General features: G+C 38.9%; 1 protein-coding gene across 7 annotated transcripts in view; it reads right to left on the bottom strand.

The window, feature by feature from the left end:
* Positions 1-18,640, bottom strand: part of stard13b (StAR-related lipid transfer (START) domain containing 13b) — a 581,811-nt gene that overhangs the window by 46,800 nt on the left and 516,371 nt on the right. For 5 of the 7 annotated variants that reach the window (XR_005944412.1, XM_041198861.1, XM_041198862.1 and 2 more), the window contains 2 exons: positions 8,928-8,999; positions 1,588-1,669 (listed from right to left, as the gene is read on the bottom strand). Coding sequence is in view for 5 of the 7 variants with exons in the window: in XM_041198861.1 (XP_041054795.1) it covers positions 1,588-1,669; positions 8,928-8,999 (154 nt within the window). In the remaining 2 variants the exon portion in view is untranslated. Of the gene's footprint in view, positions 1-1,587; positions 1,670-8,927; positions 9,000-11,325; positions 11,350-14,364; positions 14,653-18,640 lie in introns of those variants that run through there. The other 2 variants (XM_041198866.1, XM_041198865.1) reach the window with 2 other exon arrangements.

Here is an 18,640-nt window from a genome sequence, read left to right as displayed (position 1 = left end):
TGTTTCCAATATTTTCCATTTTTATTTCAAGTTCTAGCATTTGCAGTATTTTGCTTTTTAATAATTACAAGTTGTTGCATCAACTTTACACCATTATATTAAATAGATTTATGATTTTGACAGCGTTGTAAAAGTATAATCTACTGCCAACCTGCTTGCCATAGTCCACAAGAAGAAAGCTGATTTACCTCAGCACTCTGCAAGTTAGTGTATTAGCAAAGGAATACAGGGTACAGATTTATAGCTATCTCCTGCTAGGCTGACAGCCGGTCACACTCAAATGGCAGGAGCCGTCTGAAACAAAGAAGGGATCAACATGAAAATTCTATTCTAGCTTATTTGCATTTTCAAGTTAATTCCTTCATAATATTGTATCCCTTTTTAGTTGATGATGGGATTCTGTGTTCATGGATTCAGAGGAAGCCAGCCAGTGCACAGCAGCACACAGCTGTTTGTAATCACCTCAATACACTTCCCGTTTATTTTATTCATAGCCTGATGCTGGGAAGGCTGTGTTTATTGCACATCCCTAGTTGCCCTGGCAACAGCAGCTGCAAAAGCAATTACATTAGCTCTAACGTTTGAAATCATATATGTGGGAATATTGTGATTTCAGGCCAATTATCATCTTGTATTTCTCCAGGGTACTGGGTTCATGATCTGTAATATAAGGAAGAGGGAGAAATCACAAAGACTGACATCTTCAGAGCGTGGAAGCTAGAGTGACTTCTATAAGTCTCCAAAAGGATTTGTCTTAAAGAGACCATGAATACGATGTTATTCATAGCACCCTTATCATTTCCATGGATACTGACCAATTTGTTTTTTTCAGGTTTTCTACGACAGTGATAGAAATTTAATGAGCATCTTGGTGCCTTTTGCACTTCTAAAAGCTTTCCCACTCAACAGCTGGAGGTTTGTTTGGCTTCTGAGGTTCTCAACGAGGACGCTAGAAATGTTGCTGCGATTAGGATTTTCATTCCCTCACAACACTGCTCTGTTTAGAACCATGTCTCAATTAATCACTCTGCAGTATAAGGTTGATAAAACTCTTGTTGATGTTGAACATAAATCACTCCTAGTGACAAAGGCATTATGATCAATTGTGGAGATTGATTATAAAAAAAGTCTTTTGTGCAATACTCTGGCCTTTGAAAACAAACAAGCCAGTGTTTTCAGCCATATTAATCTCTTGAGATCCATTAACATTTACTAAAAATAGGCCAAGCAAGGCATGTTTGGGGACAGGAAAAAGCAAAATATACGTTTTATTTCATAAATATTTCAGATTTCTCAGAATGTACAATATAGAGATTTTTTATGGAAATACAGTCACAGAAGACATTCTGGTATGATGGCACGAACAAAGGATGTTCCCTACTCAAAGGCAATATAAATCATATGCTGACATAACATATCCATTAAATGAATTCAAGGATAACAGATTTCTACGTGGCTAATTCTTCAAAAATTGCTTGAAGTCTACGTGTACATCAGTACATTAACATCCGACATTGAGTGTGCAGAATTGCCATTTTATTCAAATTTAGTTACCGTTCGACAAAATTTTTGTTTTTCATTCCTTACCTACAAAGTGGTTCAATGAAATCTTTGTCAAGAAAATCATGATCTTTCTTTACAGACGCAATGTCAATTGGGAATTGGGAATCTGCAACAGATCAAAATATCTTAAATTATATATTTGTACAGTATTGTGATTAGTGAGCAAAACAAAGTTTTCTTCACAGTAATGAACAGCATGCTGTTCACATAAAATAAAAACAATGTCAGAAATACCCAGCGGTCCATCAGTGTTTGACAAGAGCAAAGACATAGTTCATACCAAAACAATAATGTGTAATTTTCCATATTTTCAGTTTTAAATAAACTTGTTTATTTCCAATATTTTGTTTCTTTTTCAAACCTCCAATTCAGCACGATCTTTACGCAGCATTCACTAAAAAAAGATACTTAAATACAAGCTTGAGTGTCATTTTCTAATGGGAAAGTTAAAGACCATCTCACTGGGTGGCCGGCATAATTTTTAAAGTCTTATTCTATTGGAAAGCAGAGAGATATACAAATATAACTTGGTCCAAAACTTAACTGTGAGAATACGAGAAGCTCACATCAATAAAGGAATTCCAAATCTGGCCTTTCATTACACAAAAAATTTAGTTTTACATCTGTTTACAATCAGTGAGATCGTGAAAACAGAGACTAAAGGAAACGTTTAGTTTATTTAACAGATGTGTCAAAAAAATTTCTGTTCATTGAATGCCAGATCATCAGCTACACAGAGATAAATGTCCCTAGTTGCAGAATTTCTCTGTCACACATTATAAATTGGGGCATCTCCACAATAGCAGTCCTAAAATTCCTACATAGCCCATTTTCTTTACAGTTCCCTATAGTATTTCCTTTAACATACTCCACTGTCACAGATTTCAATTAATCAGTAAAATGATCAACTTGAGATAACATCAAACAGAACACTGCTTCAAGAGGCAAGCCACTGATGCTGGATAAACAGCTCAGCATTTGGTAAGCAAGAAAGTGCACTGCAAACAGGAAATTAACACTTTAAATCTTTAAGTTGGGGCTTCAGAAGGAAAATTGAGTGTATCTACACTATTCTGCTAAATTAAAGGATAAAAGGTCTTCCTCTTCAGCCATTCAGTCCTTCCTCTATCAATCAATATATGTATGCATGCATTTTTGTTTCATAGATGACACCTTTAGCCAAACAGTTTTAAGTTGTTATTGCAGATCTCATGTTGAAATAAGCCTTTGGGCTAACAGTAATGGTATTCGAGTAACAAACTCCAATCTAGGAGGCCTAAACCTTGTTTGACAAGTATATTTCATACGAACATACGAAATAGGAGCAGAAGTAGGCCATTTGGCCCCTCAAGCATCCTCCGCCATTCAATAAGATCATGGCTGATCTGTTTATGTTTCAAATTCCACATTCCCATCTACCCCAAAAACCTTTAAATCCCTTGCCCAACAAGAATCCATCTACCTCCACCTTAAAAATATTCAATGACCTCACCTCTATCGCTTTCTGAAGCAGAGGGTTCCAAAGTCACTGAATCCTCAGAAAAAATTTCTTCTCATCTCTGTCCTATGAGGGCACCCCTAATTTTAAAACCATGCCCACTAGTTCTGGACTCACCCACAACAGGGAACATCCTTTCCATGTCCACTTTATTGAGACCGTTGAGGATCTTATATACTTCAATCAAGTCACCTCTCACGCTTCTGACCTCCAATGGAAACAAGCCCAATCTGTCCAACCTTTTCACATAAGACAACCTGCTCATTCCAGTATCAATCTAGTAAACCTCCTTAGTACTGCCTCCAACTTATCTGCATCCTTCCTTAAATAAGGAGATCAAAAATACACACAGTATTCAAGATGTGGTCTCATCAATGCCCTGTATAACTGAAGCATAACATCCTTACTTTTATGTTCAATTCCTCTCGTAACAAAGGATAGCATTCCATTAGCTTTAATTACTTGCTATACCTGCATGCAAACTTTTTGTGACTCATGCACATGAACACCTAAACCTCTCTGCATCTCAGAATTCTGCAGCTGTTCTCTGTTTATGTAATACTCTGCTTTTTTATTTTTCCTACCAAAGTGAACAAGTTCACATTTTCCCACATTATACTCCTGCCAGATTTTTACCACTCACTCAACCTATCTATATCCATCTGCAACTAAAGTCCTTTTCACAACAGACTTTCCTAACAATCTTTGTGTCGTCAGCAAATTTAGCTACCATGCTTTTGCTCCTCTCATCTAAATTATTGATATAGATAGTAAAAAGTTGAGGCCCCTGCACAGACTCCCGCGGGTCTCCACTTGTCACATCCTGCTAATGAGAAAAAAAACCCATTTTGCAAACACTGTATTCTGCCAGACAGCCAATCTTCTATCCATGCTGATATGTTCCCCCTTACACCATGAGCTTTTACTTTCCACAATAACCTTATCAAGTGCCTTCTGGAAATCCAAGTACACTACAGGCTCCCCTTTATGCACAGTGCATGTTACTCCTTCAAAGAACTCCAATAAATTGGTTAAACATAATTTCTCTTTAACAACACCATGCAGACTCTTCCCAATTACCTTGAGGTTTTCTAAGTGCCCTTAATGATTAATTCTAACATCTTCCCCACGACAGATGGCCTATAGTTTCCCGTTTTCTTTCTGCCTCACTCCCTTCTTTAATAGAGGGGTTATATTTGCTACTTTCCAGTCTGATGGAACCTTTCCAGAATCTATTGAATTTTGGGAAAGTAACACTAATGCATCCTCTATCTCATTAGCCACCTCTTTTTAGACCCTAGGATAAAATCCATTAGGACCCGGAGACTATCAGCTCACAGCTCCATCAGTTTGCTCAATACCACTTCCCTAGTGATTGTAATTTCATCACATTCCCCTCTTCCTTCCACTTCCTGATTTACAGCTATTACTGGGATATTTTTGTATCTTCTATAGTGAAGCAAAATATTTGTTCATTTTATCTGCCATTTCCTTATTATCTACTATTAACCCCTCATTTTCTCTCTCTCTAGAGGACCAACAATCACTTTGCATGCTATTTTCCTTTTTAAGTGCCTGTAGAAACTCTTGCTATCCATCTTACATTTCTAGCTAGCTTCCTTTCATACTCTAATTTCTTTCCTAATTAACCTTTTAGTCATTCTCTGCCATTCTTTATGCTCTGAAGAGGAGTCATACGGACTCAAAACATTAACTCTGTTTCACTCTCCACAGGCGCAGCCAGACCTGCTGAGTTTTTTCAGCATTTTCTGATTCTACATCATGATCTCTTGAACCAAGTCATCTTTAACTACTGCACCAATGCCATCCTGGATTATCTGTGGTACTCCCCACCTTTAATTAGTCTGTTCTTCGAGTGTCATGTATCCCTCAATATTCAGGACCCAATCCTTGTCATCCGACAGCCATGTTTCGGTATTTATTTACTTCAATTGCACTATCAATTTGTTTACTTTACTATGAATGCTACGTGCATTCAGATACAGAACATTTGGTTTTGCCTTTTTGTTATTTTTCTAACATCTAGTCTCGACTGTGTATCCTAGGTTTTTTTCTCCGTCCCTTCCTGCCATTCTCTGACTCTCATTTCCCATTTTACTATTTTGCTCTCCTGCCTTGACTCTACCCCTTGATTTGGTGCGTCTACCCAAGTTTTATCCCTCCCCTTCCGTTTAGTTTATAGCCCTCTTTCCTTCCCTATTTATGCGATTTGCAAGAACACGTCCCAGCATGGTTCCAGGTGTAGGCTGTCCCAACTGTACAGCCCCCACTTACCCCAGTGCTGATGCCAGTGCCCCACGAACTGGAACCCACTTCTCCCACATTAGTCTTTGAGCCATGTGTTCATTTCCCTAATCTTATTTGCTCTATGCCAATTTGCACGTGGCTCAAGTAATAATCCACAGGTTATCACCTTTGAGGCTCTGCTTCTTAATTTGATGCCCAGCTTTTCATACAGACTATGCAGTACCTCTTTCTTTGTCCTGCCTATGTCGTTGATACCTACATGCACCACAACAACTGGATCCTCCCCCTCTCACTGTATGTTTGAATGTTCCTCTCTAGCCCTGAGAAAATGTCCAAAACCCTGGCACTGGGCAGGCAACACAGCCATCTGGGCTCTCGCTCTTCGCTACAAAGAACAGCATCAATCCCCCTCATTATACTATCCCCTACTACTATGACATTCCTTTTTGCTTCCTGTACCATGGTGCCACGGCCAGTCTGCTCATCTACACTGCGGACCTCACTTTCATCGCACAGGTGGCAAGCACCTTGTACTGTTTGACAATGTAAGGTTTGAGGCTCCTCTACAACTGTCTGCTCAGTCCCTTTACCTGCCTTACTCACTGTCACATCCTCTTGTCCCTCACCGCTATCCAAAACAGACGACCCTATTCTAAGAACATAACTATCTTCTGGAACAAAGCGTTCAAGTATTTCTCCCCCTTCCTTATTGTTGCACAGTATCTGCAATTCAGCTTCCAGATTAATAATTTTGATCCGGAATTCCTCTAGCTGCTTACACTTTCTGCAGACGTGTTTGCCCCAGATTGCCTTGGTGCCCAGAAGCTCCCCAAATTCCACAGCTGCAACACAAAAGACAATGGCAGGACAGGTGTTATGTTATTTAGTTAATTTAATTACTTTCTTAATTAACTTAGTAAATTGTATATGTAGGAGTTATTCTGTGCTTATTAAAAGCTAGTGCCACCTACAACTATAAGTTATACGTTACTTAACTACATAGGTATTTATCTTAATTACTTTATTTTAATTTTCTTTTGTAGTTATTTATTTTAATTAATGAATCCTATTGCTCCCTATAAACTTTACTACTGCTATTACAAACAGAGTATTAAGAAAACCTTACAGTTACCAATAAATTGTACATGTATTTCAAAGATAAATGAGCAAAATAAGTAAAATACTCACCAGCCACTTACCTAGTTCCCTACGATGTGACACTTGATTTTCTCCAAATCTGGCTGGCCCACTGAGACCCACAACCAGCACCAGCAGGTAGCACTTATCTCCCAGCTACCCTCTTGCTCCTTCCCGCGCTCATTTCATTACAAAGAAGCTCTTATGTCTTAACCAGATAATCTAGGCAGTGGGAAGTGGGCAAAAATGCCCCTTGATGAATCCTTCACTCAAATTTACCTCCCAGTACTAGAGTAAGGAGTGGGGCTAATGACGTCCAGGAAGAAATAAGTTGACCCGACTGTCCTGATCTCCTGAAAGTGCAGTATGATGCAGAACAAGCAGGTGAATAGCTACAACAAATTGCAGAAGTTAAAATCCAAAATAATGCATTTGTAAAACCAAATAAGTAAATGCAATTCAAATGTGCTTTGTAAATGTACACACACACATAATTCTATATTATGTATAATGTACGTCACAGTATCGTTACAGTGCAGAAGGAGGCTATTCAGCCCATCGAGTCCGCACTAGCTCTCTGAAAGAGCATTCCACCTAGCCCCACTCCACTGCCTTATCCTCGTAAACAGTATCACAGTATCTTTAAGGTGCAGAAGGAGGCCATTTGGCAATGCATGTTTTAGTCTATAATTGTGGACGCAATTTAGATAGCTCAACTGGTGGTTCATTAACAGATAATGTTCTAATGAGGAGTTGCTAATTGCTGGGCCAGTTGTACCATGCATTAGCAGATCTGTTGCTTTTATATTGGCATTTATCCTGCCACCAGAATCATTGACCCACGATACATTGCCAGAATAGAAGTCAGATTTCACAATGCAAGTGCTCGGAGCTGGTTCATGTAATCCAAACACAAACAGCACAAGTTTGAAGTGATTAGATGGAGAACAGGAGATGATTAAATGACAGAAGTGAAAACAGCATAAGACAAAAGATGATGTGATGAGAGAAATTAGTGAAATAAGATATATAAGTGATGCTCAGAGGAAGTGTGAAGTTAAAGCAAAATAGCCAAGTTGGGGTGGCAGAGAGAATGAGAACAAAACCCCCTTTGACTTTAAGCTGTTTTTCTATTTTCTCTCTCTCAGAAAATGTGGGTATTGGGCATACCAGCGCTTCCAGTAATTTGGGTGGGGGTTGGGAAAGGGTTGTGGGGGCAATGGAATGGTACTTGAAACAGGGAACGCACCTCTCGGCTCAGAGCTGACAGAGTGGTCTGCACCCTGGTGTATATGGATATTTCAAGCATTTTCTGTTTTTAATTTATAATTCTTCACCAGTCCATGATGTACCTCACCTGGAAGTAGCTCAGAGGTGATCCCAAAGAACCTTATATTGGTTCCTTACAAAAGCATGTTGACCTCTCCCACAGCCTGAAATGACGAGTGGAATGTAAAACCATATACTTGAATGATTTTACAGAGTGTACGTGGGCATACTGAAGGAAATTCACAGTATTATACTGTAGTTTAAATATGCTACATTTGTAGATTATTGCTGCTAACTCTACATTCAGGGGCCCAGCGATTTAGTTTTGACAGTCAACAGATAAATGGAAGTCACAAAAACAAAAATAGCAGCTGTCGAACATTAAACTCATTTCTCACATGGAGGAAAAGTCAATGAAAAGAACCAGCCTGGAAAATTTGTCCTTTTAAAATGTTTGTAAATCACTGTGAATACTTAAAAATAACAGCTGTAGTGATTCAAGAAATATATTCAATCTGTGGTGCACACAACATAGAAAACTGGAGTCCTGTGGCAAATAATCATCTTAAGATGCCACCCCATGGCCACAAAAGCAAGTTTCCCAAAATTCCAGTTAAGACCAAGTTTGTGTTGCAGTCACCTGGAAAATTCAGGCAATTTCTCATATATATTTCTAGGATCTCTGAAATTGTGTTAACTGGTCAGACAGCATCTGTAAAGAGAAAAACCTAGCTAATATTTCAGGTGTAACCCCTGGTGTGATAAAGAGCTATATCTGAAAAGTTAAATTATCTTTTCTCTTAAAAGTCTTTAATAGGTTTGCAGTTCTAGCACATGCTGTTTTGCTCCAAATTTCCAGCTTTTCTTTCTTAAGCACGTTCACTGTATACATTTCCAAATCAATAACCAACTCAAATTGAAGAACAAAAGAAAGAACTTGAATTTATTTAGTAACTTTTTATGACCTTGGGTCATCCCAAAACTCTTCAGAGGCAATGAATTATTTTTGAAGTATGGTCACTGTTGTGATGTAGGGAAACATGGCAGCTAATTTTGCACAGGAAGATTCCAAAAACCAATAGATTATCTATAGGTAACACGGATAACCTGAGTTAGGTGATATTGGTTGAGGCAGAATTGCTGGTCAGAACACTAGAACTTCCCCACTCATGAAGACAATATCCAAACCTACCTTCATACAATTGCGCATACTGAGGGAATCCAGCAGCTCTCAACCAGTCACATGCTTCCTTGGCATCGATCTCTGAAGGAAAAGAAATGATGGGCACATTAAAAACTGTTCAACATTCAGACACAAGCACTATACTTAATTCTTTCTTCCCTCAAAGAAATGTGCATCAGACTCCACTGGCAGCTAAACAAGGTGGCTCTCCCATGAATAAAGCTCCTTCAATGGATTAGCTGAACAATGAGAATCAAATGCCAAATTTGGTGACAAGAACTCTTCAATAGTTTTGGAATATTTGGCCAAGAGGGATGTTGGTGCAAAATGTACAAGTAAGCTTATGAAAAGCTAGAGAACAGATGATGGCTAGAAAGTATACTTTCTTTGCCAATTTCCTCCTCTTTTGTTTTAACATCCCAGTCATCCTGCAAACCCAAATGAACTCTACAATACAGTGCAGAACTGTCGATAAAATGGTCACAGCACTTAATACCAGAGTATAATGAGATTCAAGCTTTTCAAAATAATGTGTTCTATTTAGATAATGGGCAAAATTGAATTGTGTACCAGTACCTGTGTTGCTCATAGCGAGGAGATTACACAGCATAAAGATCAATAGCAGTTGACGTGGTAAGCACTGTTTCAATTAATCTAATTAATCTGTCCTGAGGAAAACATTGTCAATCTTTTGTTAGTGTTTTGCCATCTGTTGGTTAGAAAGGACTACATTTTGAATTGCATGAAAATCCTAGTTGCCATATGCAGCACTAGTCTTAGAATCTGCTTCTTGATTATGGAAAAGGCAACTCTTATGCTATTGGAATATCGCCCGATTCCCATTTGTGATTGTCTGGTCACTGCCTGGGAGCTGCTGGAGTTTGCAGCAAGTCAGCTTGGCCTCTAGTCAACCTAAATGAGAAGTGTTCTGTCTCACTTTTTCCCAGTTCCTTCAAGTGATTATGATGCAGTAGCCTGCCGTAAATATGCTTGCACTACCACTCTACCATGACACCTGCTATAGTAGTCTTCGTACAAATGATCAGATCAGCAAGTTGCCAGATATGATGCACAAGGCTAATACACAATTGAAAATAATCAGTTCTATTATTACGGAAGTTGGCAAATATCCTCTCTGAACATCTGTGAAGATGACAAAGTTGTGATAATTTAAAAGGAGCACCGCCATCTTAACTTGCCTTTTAGAAAGTAATATAGACACAGACTGAAAAAAGGTAAGCTCTTCTTCACAAAGAGTGATCTGTACAGTTGTGGAGACAACAATTCTGGTGTCAATCAAGCTGGAGTCAGATGCTAAGATGGGCAGACTGTACACTTCTATATTTAATGGGATGCATGACCTCTCGCATCTGTACTGTTCATTTGAATCAAAAAGACTGTCTGTTAAGGCACCAGGTGCACATAATGGCTTACACAATGACCTCATCAATGGTGTCTATCTTCTCACATTTTAATTAATTTACTTATATCCTAAGGGAATGGGTGGGGGCAGGGAAGAAACTGTCAAGAACCATATTACTGAAAAATTTCCAGTCGCTGATAAATTAAAAAGCTATTCCTGGATTTCAACTAATCTGAAAAAAGTATTAATTACATCAACAAGGTACTTAAACAATAGTCCAGCTCCAAGTTGCCTTACAGAATTCGATCAGAAAGCAAATCTACACAGCATTTCTAAAGGTACCTAGAGCATCTTTCAGTGCTTTTTCCAAGTAAGAATCTCTCAATATTATGAAAGCTTTTAAAGCGAAAAGAATAACTGGAAGATAAACTTTCAGTCCTCATTTCTTTATAATATATTGATAATATATTTCAAAAGCCAGTGACAAGGAAATCTTGGATCAAGTTGAGTAAATGCATATTAAGAAAATTCTAAAACATGCTTTAAACAGTGCGAAACAGACCAATTTTTAAAAAAATTTAGTCACTACAGGAAGTTGCTATAAAAATAGAACTCGTGTTCTTACTCAGAAAATAACAATTACTAATGGATAAATGGTTAATTATTTAATTCAGTAGAACTCCACAATTTGTTTCCTTGACAGTGATAATAAAAATGCGACATAAGGAGCAATCACAACAAAATGATGCATGAAGAATATTAGAATCCAATGAATGAAATCCTTGGCTTGAGTCCACATCAACCACACAGTGTTGGAGATATTGATGTGTCTTCTAAAAATAAACTCATTCAATATCTGGCTGGTGTACTAACAGAGGGAGATAAAAATCATATCGCCTGGTAGAAAGTTTTCCAAGCTACAGCCAATTATGAGGAAGTGGCTAACATTTTGCAGCAGGGTCAGGAAGAGGAAGTTATAATGATGGTGCAGTTATGCATTTTAAATATCTCAACTTCATATACCTACTTGCCTCAGGAACATACCTCGGAGGCCTGACAGGGCTAGAAGAGGCTCGCATCTACATGCCATTCTTGAGGAATGGGGCCCAACTGGGGAGATATCTGACCTGAAGACGACACAGGGTGTACACATTCCATTTAGTTTGTTGTCCATAATCTATGAGTCTACTCACACCTATTTGATAACCCCACCCAGACCCACATTATTCAGTATTGTTGGGAAAAAAAGGAGGCATGCTGTTAAAGCTTTTCTTCTTGCACTCATCAGGGCAGATGCAAGAATGCCAAATCTCAATGGAAACAATAATTTACACTGCATGAGAAGAGGGTGCTGACTGATTGGTGCATTCTGCATGGCAATGCCTCTGCCAGGAAACTGTCAATCTTTTGTTTAAATTCAAGCCAGGTAAGTTGACTGATTGGTCAAGGCATTGCCATAAGAATGAACCAGTGAAGGGCTGTTGCCCCAAGTTTTGGTTTAGTTGATAAAAGTGCAATGCATGGACACCTCCTTTCTGTTTGCAAAGGACAGGACCTTGTGTGCGAATATATGTATTCAATCGGATTTGCAGTGTGGCTAATTTACAAATACTGTAAGCTACGTGTACTCACACACCCGTTCCCTGTCCTTTGTGAACAGGAAGAACATGTCCATGCACTGCACCTTTTTCAACTAAACAAAAACTTGGGAGAAAGCCCTTCACTGGTTCATTTTCATGGCAATATCTTTACCAGAGTCACCTTGCCTGGCTTGAATTTAAACAAAAGCTTGGCAGTTCTCTGGTGCATACTCCATGGCAATACCTCTACCAATCAGAGACAACTTGTCAACCAATCAGCACCCTCTTCTCATGCTGTATAAATTATTGCTCCCTTCGAGGTTTGGTATTCTTGCGTTGGTCCTGATGAGTGCAAGACAGAAGACTTTGGCAGCATTTTTTTTCAGCAACACTCAATTTCTGAGCCACATTAACTGCTGTTATTATATGGCATTGCTTAAGTCAGCAGGGCTGTCGCTGCCAGGAAGGACAGTGGACTGCTTAAACAATAAACATCAGATCATTAAACTTGTGCCAAATAAGGATGCTTTTAAATTTATCAAGTTAAGATAAATCACAATGAGCAAATTCACCACACTTAAACACCAGGATTGATTTTGGTGCTCTTAATTGACTGAGCTGTCTCAAAGTCATTGCAAAGCTCCAAAAACCAGACAGGCATTCACACAAGTGTGGGAAAATGCCCGCAGACATACGTGCAGTTGCACATTCAGATAGACACACACCTGTGGGCTTGGAATAGGGCCCAAAAAACACTACATCACCCAAAGAGAACTTTATAGTGACAAAGTTGTTGCTACTTGTGTTCACAATGAAGACAAATTAATATTGATCCCATCCTATGAGTCCAGGGTGTACCAGGGACAGTGTTTTGACTGCTCTGAAGTTCCCTGAAAATACATCAGCGCCCCCGCATTATTATTTTATCAAGGTGGGAGGGTGTGTACTGGCCTCCCACCTGGTAATCCGCAATGTAGGGCTGCCTATTCACAGGGGTACCAGAAGAAACTAGTATTGTCCTGAGTTTGGTGCCTGCTACAAACTGGTTTCGGAGAAAAAGTGAGCAAAGGCCATCAATAAATCACAGTTCAACTGTTCATATTACCGCAGCTATCATATTTGTTAACAATACAAATTTCCTGATCTAAAGTCTGGCAGCTCTCAAGCAGCACTTTCAAAGCATTTTACTACATGAACACTTGCACACAACTAGAATAACTTTCAAGCAGCTGCAATAATCTGGAAAATCTGCAATGTAAGAGACCCATAACTTTTCTGAAGTTTGACTTCTTTGCTGTGGTCTCAATTTAAAGAGTAAATAGCAGAAACAATTCTGGATTTCTTTTATTGCTTTATAAAGCTGCAATAATGAACAGACTGCTTGAAGTGATGTTTAACGCAGCGCACCATCTGTCTGGTATTTAAAAACCTCCTGAAGTCCATTAATCATGATTCCGAATTGAAGTTCACCTCTGCACTAACGTTTGAGGACGACAGATCACATTAGCCATGAAGTAACATGCACTGATCGAATTGCTCAACCGTATAGCTCTGGAAGAAATCAATCGCCTTGGCATTTCAATCACGCATAGGTTCCAAAAAAATGTAATTTTTTTTGCTATATTATAATTGATTCTGATGAACTTGCGAAAAAGTTTACATTTAGCATCTCAGACTCTTGTTTTCAGCGGGTGAAGGCCAATTGCTGCTGAGAATCTTGTGTATGTGCCTGTAATTGGTAATCTGGAGCTCGTGGAGTGCAGCAGTTGGTATCTGCCCAAGGTGGTCTGACAGGAGCAAGGACAGTGACTGAGCAAACGAAAATCTTGTGTGTTCCCTCTCCGTTCAGGGTCAATGAAAATATTGGCTGCAAGAAGCTTTTCACGTCGTCAGGTCTTTATCTTTCAAGTCCCCAAAGAGCGGGAGGTATGTCAGATAATATCTCACCTTCTCTTACAACTGTAGCATCTGGTATGTGGTTCACAACAGGAGAAAATACGGGACCAATACGGCAGCTGTTCGTATGTTTTTGCATTCCTGCATTTACTGTTTCTTTTTGTTAAACTTTGAACTGACCGTTAACAGCATTGGAATAGTCAACACAAAAGTCAAACAAAATGGGAAAACTATATCATTTGGATCGGTACAAAATAAGAGTCACATTTCATCAGCTATTGCACCCATTTCTAAATGGATACTGAGCATGAAAATTTAAATATTTGCTAATGTAATGTCTCTCCTCCTTACACAAGATCATTCTTATGTAGAACATTTAACGTTACAGTTCAAGTTGGTCAGTCATCCATTAAACTGCTACAAAAGCCCCCGTGAGTGCTACATTTACACGGTTGAGTGAAGCTGCACCTAACACACTGGCATCTTGTCGGGAAACTTTACCATTTCTTTATAAAATACTTTAGGCACGAATGGCGCCACTGTCAAAACACCGCTCTTGACGAAATCTCTGGAAAAAAATTATTTGTAAAATTAGAAAAGTACTTACTTGGTAGAATCATGATGGAGCCAGGTTCCTTAGGCATTAAGTGGTTTTATTAGGCCAGCTTTATAATTTGTCTATAATATCCGGTGTTCTCTTCGTTCTAAAAGTGAGCCTATACTGACTATTCACTGTCATCGGTCTATGTTATCCGATATATTCCAATGTGAACAATCCAGATAGAGGTGCTACCTTCCAAAAGTAACTTTCAAATCAGCCCCACGATCCATCAGAGTAAAAGTTTCCCGAAACAGCAGAACCACCCAGCTTTTCACTACATCCTTGTGCAACCAGATTGAAAATATCCACATACCAGGAAATCCAACCCCTAAATGGGAATGGGCTAATCCTTGGAATCAGTTTGAATTGGGTGTGGCTTCCCAGGCTACATGTCAGCACAATGAAAAAATGCTGAAGGCTGCATCGTTTAAAAACAGGCCGAAAAATCTGAAGTCTTTTTGCAAGGTGACTGGAGATATTTTTTTGGTTCAGTAACTTCGTGCTGTGCCTGTTTTTTTTTTAAAAAAACTTTGCATGTACTGATCATTACTCTTGCAGGTTATAATAATCCTCTAGTGCATATTTTTGCAGCTCATAGCGATTAGAGTGAGAAACAGGTTTGTAAATCACTAAAAATAGCAAACGGTTTTAGGAATATGAGACAAATAATAAGTTTTCATATTTTATTTTAATCTATTTTAAGAACGCAACCTTACAATGAAAGTTACAACAGACTTGCGTGATTTTCACCCCTGTGAAACTTTTAAATAGCACCTGGTGACATCAGGCAATCAGTAGCAAGCAAGCAACGTAAAACTGTCACTGAAATTTCTTAGCCAGACTCGCAAGCCAACCGTCAAATCAGATCAATGACCTGCCACCCAAGTTACACTTACACTGTTGTATTACTGGGCACCTGAAACTGTTTTGTAGGCTTGGCCTAAATAGCCAAGTGGTTATGGTACTGGGCTTGCAACCCCAAGATCAAGAGTTCAAATCTCACAATGGCAAACTATGAAACAATGTAACTTCATCTAAAAAAGAGATGGAAACATGTTTGTACTCAAAAGAGTTACACTAGTCTTGATATGTTAATTTAGCTTGGCCTAAATAGCCAAGTGGTTATGGTACTGGGTTTGTAATCCTAAGATCAAGAGTTCAAATCTCACACTGGCAAACTATGAAACAATGTAATTTCATCTGAAAAACAGATAGAAATGTGTTTGTACTCAAAAGAGTTACACAACATCTGTTACATCATCAAAATATCAATCAAGAGTTCAAATCTCACAATGGCAAACTATGAAACAATGTAACTTCATCTGAAACAGATGGAAACAGGTTTACTCAAAAGAGTATCAAGAGTTCAAATCTCACAATGGCAAACTATGAAACAATCAAGAGTTCAAATCTCACAATGGCAAACTATGAAACAATGTAATTTCATCTGAATAGGAACGTGTTTGTACTCGCAAGAGTTACAGCCTTCGTACCATGTTCAAATTAAACTCAAAAGGGGCAATTCTCAGTTGACTGATCTGTTGTAAGAGCAGAATGGTGTAAGGCTAAACAATAATTCAATCTACAACTCCATGGTTCTAACAGTCTCAATCTGTGCTGGACGAGTCTACAACTAACAATAATGCGTTTCAGTAAAATGAAAACGTCTTATTTTAGGTCCGCTTATGCAAAATATGAGCCTCTCTGGAGAGTAGGCTCTGTCTCATTCCCACTACAAATGGCCAGCTTTTCATTTATTAAAGTACAAAAATTAAGAGAACTCCACTATTAACAGCTGTGATTTCCTGATGCTTGACACAACATAGCAACTTTACAGGGTAGTTGTAGTTAAAACTAACAGAAAAAGCAAAAGCAGCTGCTGACTAATTAAGGGGTCATGAGCAGTGAAGTCACTTTCCCAATAAGCTCCTTGCCCATAATCACAAAGCAGCTGTTTCTCCAATTCACAGTCTTTAACAGACAGAAAAATGCATAAATTCCTCAGCAAAACTGCATTTAAAGTTTTGAGCTGTCAAACAGCTTTAGAGATTAAATTGCTACCTCCACAACAGAGTTGAGAGTTGATTTGAATATGACCCATCAATTTCAATGGAATACTTGATTGGTTGTTATTTCAGTTTATGCCGAAGCGAAACAAAAATTAAGAGCACTTCAGGATGGAGCATGTTTGATGTTTTGCTGAGAGAACGTTAGCCCTCAATCTACTGAATGTGCCATTGTTTCCATCAGTTAGGTTGACAGGTGCTGTGTCAAGGATTCTGAGAGCGGGAGCAGTCTAGTTACTAAAGGGGATAGCAGAGACGAGCATTAACAAGTGTGGAAAATTGGGAGATAAACTGGATCTGCCATGCTGTTTTTCCTTTTCTGTATTTTTTCCTGTTTTCTGCCCCCTAAATTGCTTTTGGAACAGCTGCAGTTGACTATTAAGGCCTGTTAATTCTTTGTTGGTTAGCTTACAAAGAAGGATGTGGCAGTTTTCTGTTTGTTTTTTATTATTCTTTCATGGGATGTGGGTGTCACTGGCAAGACCAGCATTTGTTGCCCACCCCTAATTGTTTGGGAGAATAGTTAAGTGTCAACTACATTGCTGTGGGGCTTGGCCTAAATAGCCAAGTGGTTATAGTACTGGGTTTGTAACCCCAAGATCAAGAGTTCAAATCTCACAATGGCAAACTATGGAACAATGTAACTTCATCTGAAACAGATGGAAATGTGTTTTAACAGGTCCAGGCAGCGGGCGATCGACGGGGGAGTCCCGCCCGATTGTTTGTCCCTCTTCCGTGGCTACGTTCGCTGCCGGATGTCCCTGGAGAAGGAGCACGCGGTGTCTGCTGGCACTCTCGAGGCCTTCCGTGCTCGGTGGGCACCGCGGGGACTGGGGTGTTTTGTTGACCCCTTTAATCACATTTTGATTTAAAGTTTGTAAGTTTCCTTTAAACTTTGTTCTTGGTTTTACAGCTGACCTGAATTAGGGGCTGTGCCTGATTTATCCCAATTTTGTTGATTTGGTTTTCATTTAAAAGATTATCAAGAGTTCAAATCTCACAATGGCAAACTATGAAACAATGTAACTTCATCTGAAACAGATGGAAACGGGTTTGTACTCAAAAGAGTTACATTGCTGTGGGTCTAAAGCCACATGGGCCTGACCAGGCAAGGATGGCAGATTTCCTTCCTGAAAGAGCACAAGGGAATCAGATTTTTTTTAAAAACAACAATCGTTGCCACCATTACTGAGACTAGCTTGAATTCCAAATTTTATTAACTGAATTTACATTCCACAGCTGGCAATGGTGGGATTTGAATCCATGTCCCCAGAGCATTAGCCTGTACCTCCAGATTACTTGTCTAGTAACATTACCATTATACCACCAACTCCCCCTCTGTTTGAGAAACTAGACTGGACAGGTAGTAATTATCTCACTACTCAGCTAAAGCTCATTTAACAATGAACATTGCCATAGTATTTTTTGGCATCAAGAATTCCACTGAAAAATCTTTTCTTTATGCTTCCTGATTCACCTTGGGATGCCTCCTGATGCACTTTGGGATTTGATTCTTGACAATAAAAACACTCGAGCGAAGTTAAGGCAGATGTGCAGAAGAATCTCTGTGGCAATTCATCCCTGTATGTGAATGCAGGCTGTTGTTTATGATGATGATGATGATGATGCAGTAGTTATTATTAACTGACCAGTGTTGTTGTTGGTACTTCCTGCAGAATGTAGGCTCCACTGGGATTCTAAGCACCCATCCACTACCACTGAGCTTTTAAAGTTTGCTGCTCTCCCACATTTTAAGCAAATGAGCAGCACAGATCCCAGAGCACTTTAAATTGATAAGCAGAAACTGCTAAGGAGCTTTGATGCATTGCTCAGCTGTAGATGTCATTCTTCCTCATGGAAAATCAAAAATGAAAAAAGTTTAAATGAAGCATTACAAGTATAAAGGCTAAAACTAACCAAAAATTCATTTAAATATAATGTACACAAACAGACAATGTGCACTGAATTTAAAACTTGCTTCAAGTTTACTCTGGTTTTCAATATCAAAATTCCAAGAACAATTTTGGATGCTTTGCTTCTAATCTACAAATCAATCTTTCAAAACACAGAAATGACTAATTGGTGAATTGGGATGCAAAAATTTGTTGCTCTGCTTAATTTATTTCAGTTTTACACTCTCCAGAGCTCGTTTAACATCCTGGACTGGTCCTTGAGCAGCCAAGTTACTGTTAGAACGTTGGGAGAGGCACAAAATG

Source organism: Carcharodon carcharias, chromosome 11 (assembly GCF_017639515.1).
Source record: "Carcharodon carcharias isolate sCarCar2 chromosome 11, sCarCar2.pri, whole genome shotgun sequence".
Classification (NCBI taxonomy): Eukaryota; Metazoa; Chordata; class Chondrichthyes; order Lamniformes; family Lamnidae; genus Carcharodon; species Carcharodon carcharias.
The sequence above is the reverse complement of the archived record's forward strand: the minus strand, read 5'-3'. Positions and strand labels throughout refer to the sequence as shown.